This window comes from Chondrus crispus, genomic scaffold (assembly GCF_000350225.1).
Source record: "Chondrus crispus Stackhouse genomic scaffold, scaffold_6, whole genome shotgun sequence".
Lineage (NCBI taxonomy): Eukaryota > Rhodophyta > Florideophyceae > Gigartinales > Gigartinaceae > Chondrus > Chondrus crispus.
In genome coordinates, this window is record NW_005178652.1 from 1 (window position 1) to 15,998 (window position 15,998).

Below are 15,998 nucleotides of genomic sequence, written 5' to 3' on the forward strand. Positions count from 1 at the left end.
AGGGCGGCATGGATCACCACACTCGCGCGTGCGCGTGGGGGAGCGAAGGGCGCGGGAGCGGACCGGGCCAGAGGTGGACGGCGTGGAGTACTACAAGGGTCTTCAACCGGGCGCGCGTGCCGGGGGCGGGGGAGGCGGGACGGCGAGCGGGCTTCAACCGGGCGCGCGTGTTGGGGGGCGGGGGAGGCGCGACGGCGAGCGGGCGCTAACTGGGTTGCTCAGAGACGGTGACGGACGTGGTGTGCCGGGTAGCAGCGGAGGCAGGCGTTGACGCCGTGGTGGGCGAGTGCGGCGGGTGGGACGGGCGTGCGCGCGAGATCGCGGACGCGGTGTGCATGCAGCTCCACGCGAAGCAGTTCCAAGCGACGGCGGGAGACTCTGCTGGACCGGCAGGCGGGCGAAGCGCGCGAGGTGGCGAGCTGCGTGGAGCTTCTGCGCAACATGAGCGGGCAGCACGCGGCGAAGAGCGCCGTGCGCGGCGAGATGTGGCGGGCGACGTGCGTGGTGGGTGGCAGTGGCGGGGCGGACGGACGCGGGCGTGGAAGAGACGTTCTGCGGGCTGGTGGGCGAGGTGTGCCTGCGGCGTGGGGACGTGGTGGACGGGTGCGCTTGGGAAGGGGCGGTCGAGGTAGTGGTGAGAGCGGTGGCGCGGAGGGCGGCGGTGCGGGCCGCGCGCATCACGGAGGTGCGAAGAATGGGGAAAGTGGTCGCTGCGAGCCGGGCAGGTGTCGCAGCCGGCGGTGCAGGAGGGCGCGCGCAGGCGGGTGGGTGCCGGGAGCCGCGGCCAGGTAGCAGTGTTAGGCGGAAGCGAGCGGCGGCGTGGAGGGCAGCGGCGCTGACCATGTTTGCGGGCTGCAGGGACCGAACCGCGGCCGGGGGGGAAGGCGACACAGGCGGGCGGCGGCGCTGAGGGCGGCGGCGCGGACTGGGCGCGACGCGCAGGGGCGAGTAACGTGTGGCAGGACGAGGGGGCAAGGGGCGACAAAGACCGGAGAGAAGACGGGAGAGTTAGCGCAGAGGGAGGGGGAGCAGCGGGGCGGGGAACGACAGCGTGTGCAGAACGAGGAGCGGAGGAGGAAGGGACTTGGCTTGGCGCGCGAAGCGCGCACGGAGCCTACTTGTATCAACTAAAGTTAGGGTCTGTGCCACGTAGACACCCATAGGCATTTTATTTATCCGTTCTATGCGACCTGCCAAAAAAGACACAGAAATCTTGGCCACTCCTGTGATTGGGGAGATGTGTCTGTCGGGGTAGGATTTGGATGGCGTGCGAGCAGGTGTTGCCGCGGCTGCATTTGGCGAGATCGGAAACCAAGCTCTTGCCGGATGCGAGCCTTCAAAGTCGCACAGTGTAGGTACTCCACGATGCGAGCAATTTTGCGTACTGCGCGATGAAAGTTGAGAAACAAAAGGTGGGTGCCTCTTGAAGACTAAAGACCCAGAGGATCAACCGCCAGTCGCAGTGGCGAGGGACACGTACAGTATCAAACGGTATCATTCAGTACTGCTCTGCATACCGCACTGAACATGTCCTGCAACCTTGGTGCAGTACGACACATTACATGCGCAATACATTTCGGTCTGTTGCAGGTACCACCTGCTGGCGAGATCTACACAACAATCAGATACTTTATCAGCTCTATTTTGGAGAACAGCACCGGAATCAACGAACACCCCCAACGGAAGTAGTCTAAAATGCACTACAGTCGTAACAGCCAGCCACTCAGACTCTCAGGCAACAACCAAAGAGCGACTTCCTCCCCTTGTCCTCGTCCGTACTCTTCCTTTCCGCCATTCTCCTCAGCCCGTTCTATATGAACGTCTTGCTCTTCTCCTCCCTACTGCATTCCTGCGACGTCCTTTCAATCTCCCTCTTTCTTCCTTTCTCCTATCCCAATGGGCGTCTGACTTGCCACATTCCTCTACTGTGCCCGAATTACGACTGATCGCCTGGTACACGAGCGCTACGAATCGTCATGCGATGACGACAGCTCGCCAAACGCCCTTTCGTCCCTACAAATACAATACAGTGTCCGATATCCTAGTGAACTCTTCTAGAATGCGGACGTGGCTCTTCACTGCACAAGCGTACGACACCTAATTCCCCCGATTCGGATTGCTCCCGGTTACAGGTATGACACGTACAACACACATGTCGTCGTCTGTAACAGGCCGCAACGGAATTAATACCTGGTTAAGTATGACTCAGTCCGATCCTAGACTTCGAATTAATTAAGAGGGGGACCTGCTTAAATTTTGCTGAAAAATAGGTACGGATACAGTACCCTCGGGTAGTCCAAAGCGGCCGGCGCTGAACGTGCATCTGCAGTTTGGACGAGCTGTTTACAACGGCATATTGTGGTTTCAGACAAGGCATGGCCACAGATAGGGCAGTGCCAATAGGGCACCTCGTCGTCGCAAGGAAATAAATCCGCCGTCGCCCCCCATCACCTCCACGGGTCGGGGGCATCGGTTCAGTTCTTCATCACACATATCATTCAAGAGACAGTAGCGAGGGTACGCAGCACCTAACCACACCCAGGCTAGAGCAACGCACACGGCTACGCCCAGCCCAGCAGGTGGCAAGCTCAAGTTCAACACGAACCGTGCGGGAAGACAACTTTAGGCACGAGCACCAGTTGAGCCTACCATTCAAGGGGCAGTGGCGAAGGAACGCGGCGTCGGACTACACCCAGGTCGGAGCAGCGCGTACGGCTACGCCCAGGTCAGTGGCCCAGCGGAGGGACATAGAGCAGAAGGTCGGTAAGTCCGAGTCGATCCACGAAGCGTGCGGGAAGACAACTTTAGGTACAAGCACCACTCCGACTTACTCAGACCGAAACGCCAGAGCAGGAGGACCCCGCGATCATTCCCGGCCAGGGAAGGTGATAAGCTCACGCGCGTTGGGAAGCGGGTGGGAAAGCGTGTCCAACACTAACACAGCTTGGACTCGGCGCAGCGTGAGCATTCTACGAGGAAGTACGCGACGCCCTACTATTCTTTCACCCTATACATCGCGCGCAGTTACACGCGTCCCCGTTGCATAACACAGGGATATACCGCAGAGGGCGGGCAGTACTAAGCCAGCTGCTGGGCATCCGAGGAGACACTTTTCTAGGTACGAGTGCGACCGAGGCATATTCTATTGAGCTGAGGAAGTGCAGCAGGCGTTGGACAACCTCGTTTGACAGGGGTGTGCGCCGCCGAGCGTAGCTAGGCATTGAGGCCCAAAACTAGCTTTGTAGGGGGGGCACGGCTACTCCTCACGCAACTTAGACAGGGGGACGATATGAGCGGTAGCCGGCCGAGGAAGTGTACCTTCGTCTCAGCCACCAGCAGTGGCCGGACAACCCGCTGCAGGCGGGACATATACTGCAATACGTACCTCAGATGTTATACGCACTGCCAGTGCCGGGGTAGCGAGGTCGGCCGCCCACCTCGCACCCTATATCACGGGAGGGCGTTGTCAGAGGGGGTCACGTACATGACGAGTGGCATTAAGGAAACCCGCGAGACGGCAACCCACCCAGATGTGTCTATTTGCGAGGGAGCGAGCTATAAAAGCGGAGGAGTATGGGAACTTGGAATACGAGACGTGCCCCACCGGCGAAGGGACTCAGGTTACGGCAGGTCCGACAGTTCTGAAAGCAGTACTGGGTCGTCGCCCTCATACACCAGAGAGATCGACTGCTCAGCGGCCTGCGCGCTAGGAAGGGAGCGAAAGCGTTACGGGAGGGCGCTAGACGCGAACGTGTCTATCGTAACGCCCAGTGTATATGACGGTGCGCCCCTCGGGAGCACAGGGAATAGGATGCCATCCCGCTCGGAGGAGGTTCGATGCGCCTTCGCTCTGTGGGAAACTGCAGATTTGGCTTTTGCGACCGCGCCCGGGCCTTGGGACGGGTCGGGGGGGTCGTGGAGGTTCTCACTCAAGGGAGGGAAGATATTCCTCTGGTCCAGAGGGACTTGTGTACAGGTCCGCAGGGTCTCCGACATTTACCATTCGCCGTGGTACCGAGCATCAGGGCGCAGCAGGTTGACGTTAGCGGCCAGAGCAAAAGCTGTAGCGGAGGGCCTGGTGTCACTAGCGAATGCTGGCACCGTCAGGATAGTGAAAGACTTCAGGGGTGCGAAGTTCAGCGTGCTGTTCGACGCCCCTCTTCCGGTGACGAGCAAGGGTAAGACTCCCTGGGCCAAGGTCGTAAGGCCAGGCACGAGTTGGTGGTTAGACTGCTGTGTGGCCACAGACGACGACATGGGTCCATCACACATCGACGAGGAGATGCTGGTCCCACACTGTGTAGACTGGGTAGGCTCTGGATGCAGCACTGGCGATATGCCCACCACGGTTAGCGGCAGCTACCACTTCAGAGAGCGCATTAGCGACGACGACTGGGTCGCGGCCAAGGTTCTTAATGCCAATGAGGTAGAGTGCATAGGTGTCCCGGTATATGTCATGAGGTCAGACCTGTTCTACACGGGCAAGCGACGGATTTGCGTGCTAGAGCATGACGTGGCGTTCGACATAGCGCACGGAGCGAAGTACTTGGTCGTGGGACAGAATAGAGGGATATTCTTCTTAGAAGAAAATCTGGAGGACCCGAGGTTGCTTTTCAAGCCACTGATCAGCACCCACCTGCGTGCGGATGGGAGAACAATGGTGTGCCACAACGACTTATCGGTGCGTATGAATAGGTTACTGTGGCAGCACGTGAGTAGTCAAGGTGGCAAGGCCACGCTAGACATATGCGAGGCGGCAGGCAGTCTAGGTGTGGACGTGGGCGCCGCGGTGATTGCACTAAGCTCAGGCAACTACACCTCACCCATAGCAGTTGAGCAACAGCGTGCGTTCGACATGATGTTCAGAGACGACGGTCCAGGCCCACTGTTGCATGTATCTGTCCGGACAGCTGACTTGATATGCAGGACTTCCATGCCCCTCAGTGGTGAACGTATGCAGTCGATAAAGAGCGGGGAGGTTGCAGTCTTCGAAAGCACAGAGGACGGTGTCTGGACGGGGATAGGTCCTCCAATTGATCCTCTCCGTGAGAGGGGCGACTCCGGTGGGGGGCTGGCTGGTACAGCACTACATGCAGACTTACCTGTCGTCACTCCTGTGCTTGGGCTGGATGCCCGAGTGCGGATATAACCTCCTTGCTAGTAGAACTGTAGTGTTGCGGTAATAAAACGGCGAGGCACCGAGCGAGCTTCAAACCCACCAGATAGTGATGGGGACATCACGGTGCTCTCCATGTCCGTGAGCCCAGAGGCTGCAGAGACGGCAGAGCCGGAGGGAGAGCCCTCGGAATGGCCCGAGCCTTCCAGCGCCAATAGCGGGGAGGAGGAGAACGAGGTGTGCGTGGACGCGGAGGTGCTCGCTCATCTACCAGGGCGAGACTCGGTGTTTTCCACGGATCGCGTCGCGCGCGTCCTTTGCGATACCAACGGCGGCTGCGCGACGAGGGGCATATTGTCGTGTGGCGCGGCGTGCCCATGATGATGCGCTCTACGAGCGTGCGATTGAGAAGGCGATGATGGCAACGCTATGCACAAGGCAGTGCTCGTGATGGATGGAGGGGACGAGGTTGAGCAGAATGTACCCTTAGGTAACTCGAGCCGCAAAATTGTTTCAGCGAGCGATTGAGGAGCACGATGATGTCGGGTTGACGGTGGGTCCATATCCGCCCAATGATAGATCGCGGATCGATGTCGAGATGTCAGACGTGGATCCGGTGTGACAAATTTGGCACATTTGGCCCGTGCTTTGGTATAATTTGTACAGAGCCAACCGAGCCTCCCCCCTTGGCCATATCCCTAATGCCTGTTATGTGCGAAAATCGCACTTAACAACAAAATTGGGACATGACCGTTTCGCCCCTATGTGCGAAAAAGTGGCCCATAGAGCCGTTACGAGGGCTAACTTGGCATCGCTCTGACTCAAAAACGGCTCTGTCAGATCCAGTTGTGCGGCGACACTTTGCCTCGGGCGCCTTTTTCAGTTGCTCATGGCTTTCCACTTTGGCAATTGGACAAAAATTGGGCGACAAAGATGCCTCACAGTGCCGTCTCCCCAATGGCTTCTCCAGGGCATTCGAACACGACTCTTCCCGCCCTTGTCTCCACGATGACCACTCCTGGCAGCCCAGTGGGCGAAGACGGTGCTCTTTTGGCGCGAACATTGGGTGGGGAACACGTTGGAATCTCAGGAGCAAATTTAGTGGAGGAAAATGACAGTCCCAATGGGACACAAAGCTTGCCTCCGCAACGATCAAGAGGGAGGGGTAGAGGTGCAACTGGACAGGCAAGAGGTGTGACTGGACGGGCAAGAGGTGCGACTGGACGGACAAGAGGTGCGACTGAACGGGCAAGGGGTGTGACTGGACGGGCAAGGGGTACGACTGGACGGGCAGGGGGTGCGACTGGACGTGGTAGGGCTAGGGGAAGAGGAAGAGGGCGTGGGAGATCGAGGTCACGGCGTGTGGTTGATGACGCAAGTGAGGGTTGGACAATGAATGTTACAGAGTGTAACAGCGTCATGATGGAAACAGAGTTCTTCCACACAATTATACAGCATCAGGCTAGACTCTTATGCAAAGCTGCTGTGACGAACATGAAGCTCGAAACGGATGCTAAAGGCCTAACTCAGACCAGATGTAGCTTTGTCGTGTTGCTCATGAACGAACTGCTTTGTAAGTTGCTAGGGTGGCTAAATGATTATGCCAGAATCCAAACGGCGGCTGGAAAATGCTCGTTAGCACCGTTCACTCTCTCCGACATGTATCGTTACGTGTCTGTTTTGTTACTTTCGCACACCGGAAACTACAGCTTTGAGAAAGCAATCTCTCTGTTGCGCCAAGCTGGCAGTATCCCTCCCTCTCTCAATCGCATTCGATACATTGCGTCGAACATACTGGCGTATCGTCCAACAGGAAGGGGTGCTGAGGGTCAAAGCACATGGTCTGCACAACGTGATCTAACGCAGAACTTGACGGAGTTCGAAGCAATCGCATTTGCGGAAACTCGAAACGTATTTTTAGTTCCTCTACACCTCACGGCAACTCTGGATGACGATCTTTTTGGCACCCGCGCCGTGGACAATCAAGTAAAGATGCTGAGCTCTCGAAAGGCAGACAGGGAAGGACATTCTGCTGACGCTGCAGCAGATGCCCTGTTTCGCGTAATTCTCGCCCTTCGTTTCAGAGGGAGGGGGGAGACGCAGTCTGATTCGGTACGAAAGCTCTTGGTGACTCTGTTGGACGGCAGAGGTGAGGAGTCGTTGACGGAGTGTATCATTACGGCTGACCGGGGTTACGGAAAGGAGGCGTTTATGAGAATAATGATGGAGTTCGCCCTTTGTTCGGTTTTCGTGATGCCCGATAACACCTTGCGATGCCACCCGTTTGTGGCAAAGTCATACCTCACTCCGTACCGAGAGGATCTCGAGCAAGAGGTAGCGATAGAGATTGATCACTCCACCATCGAAGGTGGATTAGATGGCGAAAATGGGATGATCCGGAATTCTGGTGCCGACATACAGGCCAGCACGAACAGCACCGCAGACGCTGCCGCCGCAGTTCTCATGCGTACTGCACCTGTCATTGGTAATGCACCGTCAGAAGAGGGCAGCAATGCCCCAAGTAATGGACAGGAAGAGGATTCTGGAGAGTGGCGGAACGCTGAGGTCACTGCGTATGATCGAAGGCAGGAGTTCATCGTAGATGACAATCCCGAAATGGGTCCGGAAGTTTTCTTCGCTTCAAAGTCCATAACGGGTATCGGAAGACGGAATGGGAACAGCCACGCAACTGCTGTGGCTGTGCGGGAGCATGGAACTGCGAAGTTCGCCAAGATACTTCGCTTCATGTACACTGTGCCACCGGCTTTGCAGGATAGTCTCAACACTTGGATCGCTGTGCCAAAATCAAACATCAGACTGTCAAATCCCCTTTTTACCGGTGCTGAGCAGGCTGAAGAAGCGACTCAGAAAATGAGAACGGTGGCGGAGGATCACATAGGTGGTGTGTGCGAGGTTCTGACATTGGGGCAGCGTTGCGCGGACTGGTTTGTGCTGCGACAATTCAGATTAACAGGCACTAACGCCGGCCAATTGCTGATGTCATGCGAGGCGGTTAGGAACAATCTCGGATTGCAGGATGTGACAGGGGGTGATGAAACGACATTGGGGGAGTGGTTTCGTTTGTTGCACGACGGTTGGTGCAGTTCAAAGGTCTCAACTGAAGCCATGAAGCGGGGTACAATCAATGAGCCTGCGGTTATTAGCGCACTAGAGGGAAAAGAGGAAGTGAAGGCTATTTTTGATGTTGGAATGCTCGCCATGAAAGACGCCCGATACATAGCATGCTCTCCAGACGGGGTCGCTCTTATAGACATAGCTTCCTTTGAGAAGTGGGATGATGTTGCCTCTACAGAGGGGATTGAAGGTCAGAAAATCGTATTAGCTACAGTGGAAATCAAGACAAAGGTGGCTGCAACCACTTTAGGCGCAGCTGTGCAGTTGGCGTCGCCTGACATCGTCAGGTGCAAGGTTGGTGACGACACGTTTAAGAAGTACATCCCGCGTGCACACATGGGACAAATAATTCACCAATCTCTGGTTCTAGATGTGGAGTTTTGCATTTACGTCGCTGCTGGGGAAACGGGAGTGCTCTATGTTGTAGTCATAAGAATACCTTGGACAGCACGTGGCCTCTTTCAAAGGTCAATTATTGCTCTCGGTAAGCCTCTGGTTTAATGGGCTTTCAGCAATGACACGCAAGCACCTCCTTTCGTACAAGTGGCAGACCAGGTGACGCTACAGACGAGACGAAAGTTTTGGCAAATCATTGACAACCACGTCCAGACAAATGGCTGTTTCATACCATTGAAGTTGTTTAAGCACGCCGCACAGAGCTTTTATTCTAAAACCAAAGCGGGAGTAGACGGAGCGACCCAGCAACGCGCCATCATGCGCAGTTCAACATCTCATTTTAAGTGGGAGCAGAAAATCGTTTCGCAAATCATAAAATCGATTGCGGTGAACGCTTTTGTCGCTTGGCGAATGTTTCAAAGGCAGGATCTACTGGAGTCTGATGCGAAGTTCAAGTCTATTGAGAAATACCGCAACTCACTGAACAAAGTTCAGGCTACTAGTGATTTCATGATTGACGTCGCCCAAGAAATGCTCAGCTATGCAGCGAGTATCCAGTTGCAAGCTGGAACTGATAATGGGACGGAAACGAGACAAGAGACAAGCACGCAGGAATCTAAAAGGCCTATAAGCCTGGAACATTCTAAAAAGCGCAACAGGCTCGCGTTTTTTAATTCTACCGATGGCATTGCGGTGCGTCTTTTAGTGCGGGGACATCATGTTGGACAGGGATTGCTACAGTATTGCGCTTTATGTGGTCAGCACACCATGGGATATCGGGGCCATCGTACCACTTTCAGATGTGACATCTGCTCTGTACATCTCTGTCTGAGAGTACCACGAGGGTTCAGGAAAAGCTGTTCGCAAATTTGGCACAGCTCAAAGCACTTAGAGGTGCGAAGGATTCCAGCAAGAACTTCATCACGTAGCAGGCAGGGGAATAGCGAGGCGGAGAGTTCTTCAGCTAATCAAGGAAGCGGTTCAATCCACAAAAGTTTTATTGAAGGACAGGATAGTGGCGAGGAAGAATTTGTCAACAATGAAGAAGAAATCATCCCTCAGGCAAGGATGCAGGAAGCCGAAAGTGTTCCGCCATCCCGAACTACACGGTCTAATACTAGACTGGCATCAACTCGCGGAATTTCCGAACAAGCAGAGAGAACCTCGGAGCAAAGATCCAAAAGAAGGAAGCGCACATAAGAGCGTGTTAACAAATTAGGGAAGGTGTCACAAAGCCAGCCCTTTGAGTAAACAGGGCCCAGTTATGTGCGTTGTTTCGCACATAAGACCCTTTTTAGGTTGCCTAACCCAACCTCCTAGACCTCGACTTTGACGTTCTGTCTCTCCGGGGCTATTTACGGTACCGCCCGCAAAAGTAGTAGAGGAAAGCAGCTACACGTCCACAATGGCTCTATGTTCTCATTTTTCTAGGTTCTTTCATGGTCACTTAGTTATGGGCCGTCAAAGTTAATGTTCGGTTTTTCGCACATTAAAATCTAGCATTAGGGTTATTTAATTAGAGTACAGTGTTCCCCCGCTTTATGCAGACCCCCCTGTCCGCATATCCTCGAAAGTTGCATACAAATGTCATTTACCATGAAAAAAGGGGCGCCATGTACCTGGAATGGCCAATATACTGCATACTGCATACATACATACACAATCCCAGCAGCAGCATGATTTTCAGATATATTTTGGATAGTTTTCCCCCGCATATATCACATTCCTGAGATGTGAAATGCCAAGTCTGAAGAAGTTGGTTAGCCAACAGTTTCACATTGCATTAGAGAGTCTACTAAATCCGGTGGGGGAGGACGATGTTACGGAGACACTGACTGTTGAAAATCAGGGAGAGTTTATCGCAGGCATGGAGTGTATTGAAGAAATTAATAGGAGTGTATTTTCACTACCTTAACCCGGATCCCACCGGAACACTGTAAATTTATATATAAAGTTTATGGGAAATATCACGATTCGTTGGAGAACTCGTGCCATTTGGCTTTATCAGTAGGCTAATTTCGGAAAGGTAGCAGTTCGGTAGGACAATAAGGGAAAAGTGGCAGTTGAGTGGGGGATGCAGCCATTGCATGCGGATATTACCCACCGTGACTCAAACAGTAGGAGAAAAGACCAAATGGTAGGGGAACTGCCTGGCTGTGACGAAAGAAGCAGGCGAAAACAAATTAACACATGTAGTAGGCAAAAACGCTACTTCAGTCATCTTTAAACAGCTGACGCAGTTCACATTTGCGAGCCGTATGTCCCTTTAGGTGGCACAGAGAGCAGTGGTAGGAGCGTTTTCGAGCCGCAGGCCCGGATTCATACCATTCGCGCATCCGTTTCCCCGCATTTTGGACTGGCCTCCCGAGCGGTAGAGCAAGGGCAACTGGAATGTTGATGGTAGAACCAGAAAAAAAACTTGCTCCTGAGCATCCAGAACCACTCTATTGACGTCTGCTTGCGGCGGCATCCCAAACATCAGCCCTTCGTACTGTTCTTTCCAAGCGACTGTTAGATTTTTACGTCCAATAAACTTGAACAAATTCATCGTCCCATATTTCTCACAGAGTACGACTGTTCCGTGCCAGCAAGGAAACAGAGCTCTGTGGAAGGAATAAGCACAACACTCAGGAGGTTTCTGCTGTTCGTTGCTGAGAACTACTCGCCTTGTTCTGGTACCATCCATTTGACTAATCACCGTGGCTTCCATAAGATCTGTTCCATCTAAAAACGTCACATGCGCTTGATAGGGTCTTCCTCGACGAATGAGGGATGCTAAATGCCTTTCTACTTGCGGAGGGACCGGGGCCTTGCAATTTAGAGCTATATTTTGCCGTTTCAGAAAAGACTTTCGCTGCGACTCGAGGACTGTTTTCAGCATTGATTGTGGCTCCACAGATCGGATTTGATTCCGAAGTGAGGCACTCATTTGGCTTTCCGCGCCCTGTGATGAAGTCACTAGATCCTGCAGTCCAGCATATGCCTTGTAAAGAGCATTATCCAGAAATCGAGACAGATATTGGGCGGTTCACTGCCCATAAGTCCCCGTTTCACTGCGTCAATAGCACTCCGTGATGGTGCATGCACAGCGCTTTCGCATTGAGCGATACCGGCTGCTTTTTCCTTACCCAATGCCTTCATCATGTTTTTCTTAACATGCAAAGGGTCGAGGAACAGTTTGGCATATTCCATGACATTTTCAAAAGAGCAATCAATGGACTTTTCTTGGTCCACAATAGTAACGCGGCCTTGAACATCAAACCCGGACACCCTCTTCAAATTCGTAAACACCATGGTCCACGATTCTTCTCATTCAGTTCCGACGGTGTGGGCAAACAATAGCGGTACTATATTTTGGTTAGCATCGTAGCCAACGAACTCATACGTTGTGCCGTATGACTGCGGTCCGCACCCCTGACAGTGTGCAGCATCAGCGTCTGTTGTTGCTCTCCCATATTTGCAAAAATGGCTTGCAATGCTGGGGACAAACACGAAGCCTGAATAATATTTCCTGCCATCTACAATGTCCGAACAGTCTAAAACTTGGTGGTCAAATCTTGCCTCCTCAGGCACGAACCAGCCTTTCTTGAGTTGTCTAAATATGAACCTGGCAGCCTTAACACGAGTTTGCTTCATTTCGTCCGCAGAACATGTAAAAATCTCGACAAAATGACCCAGTTCCTGTAACAGTATTGCATATCCTTCCATAGTTGCCATTTCTTCCAGGCGATTAGCCGTCATCATGCGTGATATCTCGGTCTTGTCTGCGCGGAAGTGACGTAGACCTGGTTGACGGGTGTATATCTGTTTTGCAGTCACAATTGAGACGATAAATCTAGTTGTCAAGGACAAGTTTTCTTTTAGATCTGGAAGAACCAATCGAGCCACTGGTTTTGCCGTATAGGCAGGGGTGCAATTTCGCCTACTATTTGTGTCACTTCCAACGTCTTGCCCTAGACATGCATGGGATTTGTACTCACGCAGCTTCCATCTGTGGTACAACGACCGATCCGCGGTCGGTGTACAGTAGGAGCGGCCGCGCGCAGCGGGCACGGGGCACCGTGGCCCACGTGTAATACGTATGATTACCGAACGGGCGCAGCAAGTGACAGGTGTACGCTTGGGTACACGTGTAGTGTAAGGAACCGTGTGGGGATAATGCGCGCGCAGTGTAATGCAAGCGCGTAGTGTGAGGATCCGTGCGGTAGTGTAATGACGGCGCTAGATTTTCAATCGCGTACAGTACCTGGTCCACAGTAAGTGACAGGTACTGTATTGGACAGGTGTCCCGGGCGTCCCTCTGAGGGGTTAAGACCTGGACACCGTCCTCGCAGTAAACACGGGGGGCAGACTTGCCCCCCTCCCTTTCGCGCCTACGTACCGCCGTTTCGGTATTCTCTCGCGCGTTGGCTTCTAACCCGTTACCGGTCGTCTCCGATCTAGCACCTCGGGACGACTGCGCGTAACCGGCCAGTGTGCCACTCCCTTTTCGCAAGTCCGACCGTTCGGTAACCGCGCGCCGCGCGTCTCGCGTCGCGAGCTCCCTCGGCTCATCCTCCGAGCCTCTCGCCCGCTAGGGTTTGAGGAGAGTTGTACCACATTTTGGTACTCTTGTGGAGGGGTACAACTCTCGAGGTAGAGCCGCGCGCCTTGACGCCCGCTCTGCGCAGAACCGTACGGACGGAAAAGGTTGAGAAATCACCGCGTCGATCGCGAAGCGTATTCGACGATGAACCGACCGGATCAAGGGGCAGACTCCGCCTCCGGGCGTCTGAGCACCCGCAGTGGCAGTGGCGCACCGCGCCCCCGGGTGGAGAACCCGGAAGCCCTGCTGCGACCGCCACAGCGACCGGGCCGCACGCGAGCGTCCGCATCGGATGTTACGCCGGCCGTGTCGGCAGGCACTGAGAATCGCGTCCAATGGATGGTCGACGCGATTCAGCCGCGCATCCAGGCCTGGGTCGAGGAGTTCCTCGCTACGGAACTCCCCCAGGTAGCGCGCGTATGCCTCGACCGAACGGTGCCCGCGCTCGTGGACGCGCACGTACGCAGCGCGATACCACCGCTTTTGGACGAACTTCTACCCGCTCAAGTCCAATGCGAGGTGGTGACCGCGCTCACCACTGTGGATGAAGAATCCCCGTCCGGTACGGCTCTAAAGGGAGCGATCAGCTCCGCCGTGGCCAATCGTCTGGCCACGACCTTCGCCGGAGCAGGAGTCGACGCACGCGAGCAGCGCGACTCAACCGCTCCGGATCCTACGCTAACGCACGCTGAACCGATCGGCGCCGCACCCGGGATCGGTACAATGGCCCCTCACCCGGAGGGTAAGACCATTTACCTCCCACCAATTTATGGTGCTACAGGAGGGCCCACAGAAAATGGCCCTCCCGTACTCGCCGATACGGCTGGCCCCCGCGGGACAGAAAACCGCCTGGGGCGCTTCGCGACAGAAAAGCGACAGCCGTATCGGTCGAGCAGAAGAAGCGCACCCGGCGCTCAAGGTTACACCTCGGAGGGTACAGAAAACCCCTCCGAGGAAGAAGACACAAGACGTCGCCACAGGGCGACGCGCAAGAACCGCGACGGACGCTACGCGCGATACCGCGATGCCGGAGGGGTCGGTTACCCCTCCGATGATAACCGCGACGGACGCTACACGCGATACCGCGATGCCGGAGGAGGTGGGTACCCCTCCGATGACGAGGACACCGAGTCGGACGGATCGCGCAGAAGCGACCGCAGAGGCCGCAATGCGCGCGACCGACGTCGGTTCCGGCGAGAAGACTCCGATCCGGAGGGCTACAGTAGCCCCGGCGGAGAAGGAGACCGCCATCGCAGGGGCAGAGACCGCCGGTCTGCCCCGAGGCGGGATCCGAAACGGTTGCCGGTGATCAGGCCGCTGAACGACCTGTTCACCAAGGCCGTCGACTACCGCACGTATAGGCTGGAAAATCGCAGCGCGCGCTACGACGCGAGTACCGCGCGGCGAGTTAACCGATATCGGAAGAAGTTGGACGTCCAGCTGAAAACCCACACATTCGGTGGTCAAGATCCAATCGCGGTGCTAGGATTCCTCGCGCGCTTCAAGATGGCCTGCGACCACAATGGGGTCAGCGAAGGCGCGGCCGTATGGTGTTTCCAGTTCTATTTGACGGGGCAGGCTCACGCCTTGCTCCAGTCCAGGCTACACGGGAACACCATGGCGGTCGATGCGGAGCAGCGCGATATGCTCGAAACCTACGCGGAAGTTATTAACTTTTTATTGCGCACGTACGCGACCGACGAAGTTATTTCCGAAGCGGTCGGTGATGTCACCTCCTTCCGTCAGAGCTCTAATATGACGGAGGAGGTGTACAGTAACCAGTTGTGGGACAAGGCGTTGCGCTGCGGAACCGTATTTTCGGACAGGCGCCTGAAGTCCCTTTTTGTTGAGGGACTTCTGCCAGCGACGTGCGCGCAGGTGCGGAATTATCTCGCGACGCATCCGGGCGTGGACTACCAAGCGGTGGCACGCTACGCGCAAGCGATAGGCGAGACGCACCGCTCGGCTCGAAGACAGGCGACCTCCTTCGCGTCGCCTCAAGCACCGTCCGACTCGGTGAGAAGATTCACGCGCAACGCGCGGACAAGGCCCGTGCTGTCGGTCGAGTCCCTGTCTGAACTCCCGACAGCACGCGGAACCGAAACGGAGGAGATACTGGCGGTGACGGACCAGTCGGCGACGCCGAGCTCGCTTAGCTCGCCGCCGACTAGCTACCATCCGTCACCTGCCTCGTCCCCGCCGGGCGCGCCGATGGCGCCCGCCCAACACGGTAACGCGCGCGCACATCCGTACGGAAGGCCAGTACAGAACCAGCGGGTCCGGTTCTTCAACCAAGGATTACCTGGACCCCCGCCGTGTCGGTTCTGCCTGGACCTGACCCACCAACAGGAGCAATGTCCTGTGGTGGCGGACAGCGCGCTGCGTTCGAAGCTTTTGCAGGCCCGCGAGGCCAATTACCAAAAGCTTCGGATCCGTCAAGGTCTCCGCCCGGGTTCGCTGTTCGAGCGCCAACCGCCGACCGCGTGGCGAAATTCGCGTGCGCAGGCTCCCACGGGCATCAACGTGGTCGAGCCTCGCGAGGCCGTCCAATCGGAAGAACCCGCGCTACCGCTGACGGACGAGGGGCCCGAGGACCTTGGGTTGACGGGGGAAGCCGGGGAGGACGCGTAGAGGCGTCGACGATCCTCCCCGTGCCAAGCCTCAATAAACAAGGCACCCCGTCGACCGCTTCGGTACGCGCGCCATCGCAGAGCCGAACGGACGAAGCGGCAATTTGTTCTTCAAGAAGCAAAATTATAAGGTCAC

General features: G+C 55.6%; 1 protein-coding gene; it reads left to right on the forward strand.

Moving 5' to 3' along the window:
* Window positions 1-2,478: 2,478 nt before the first annotated feature.
* On the forward strand, window positions 2,479-5,254 carry CHC_T00007040001 (hypothetical protein). XM_005710905.1 is given in 4 exon segments: window positions 2,479-2,759; window positions 2,851-3,289; window positions 3,290-5,149; window positions 5,150-5,254. 1 exon segment carries the CDS (start codon window positions 3,290-3,292, stop codon window positions 5,147-5,149), a length of 1,860 nt encoding a protein of 619 aa, XP_005710962.1. The 5' UTR covers window positions 2,479-2,759; window positions 2,851-3,289; the 3' UTR covers window positions 5,150-5,254.
* The last annotated feature ends 10,744 nt before the right edge of the window (window positions 5,255-15,998 follow it).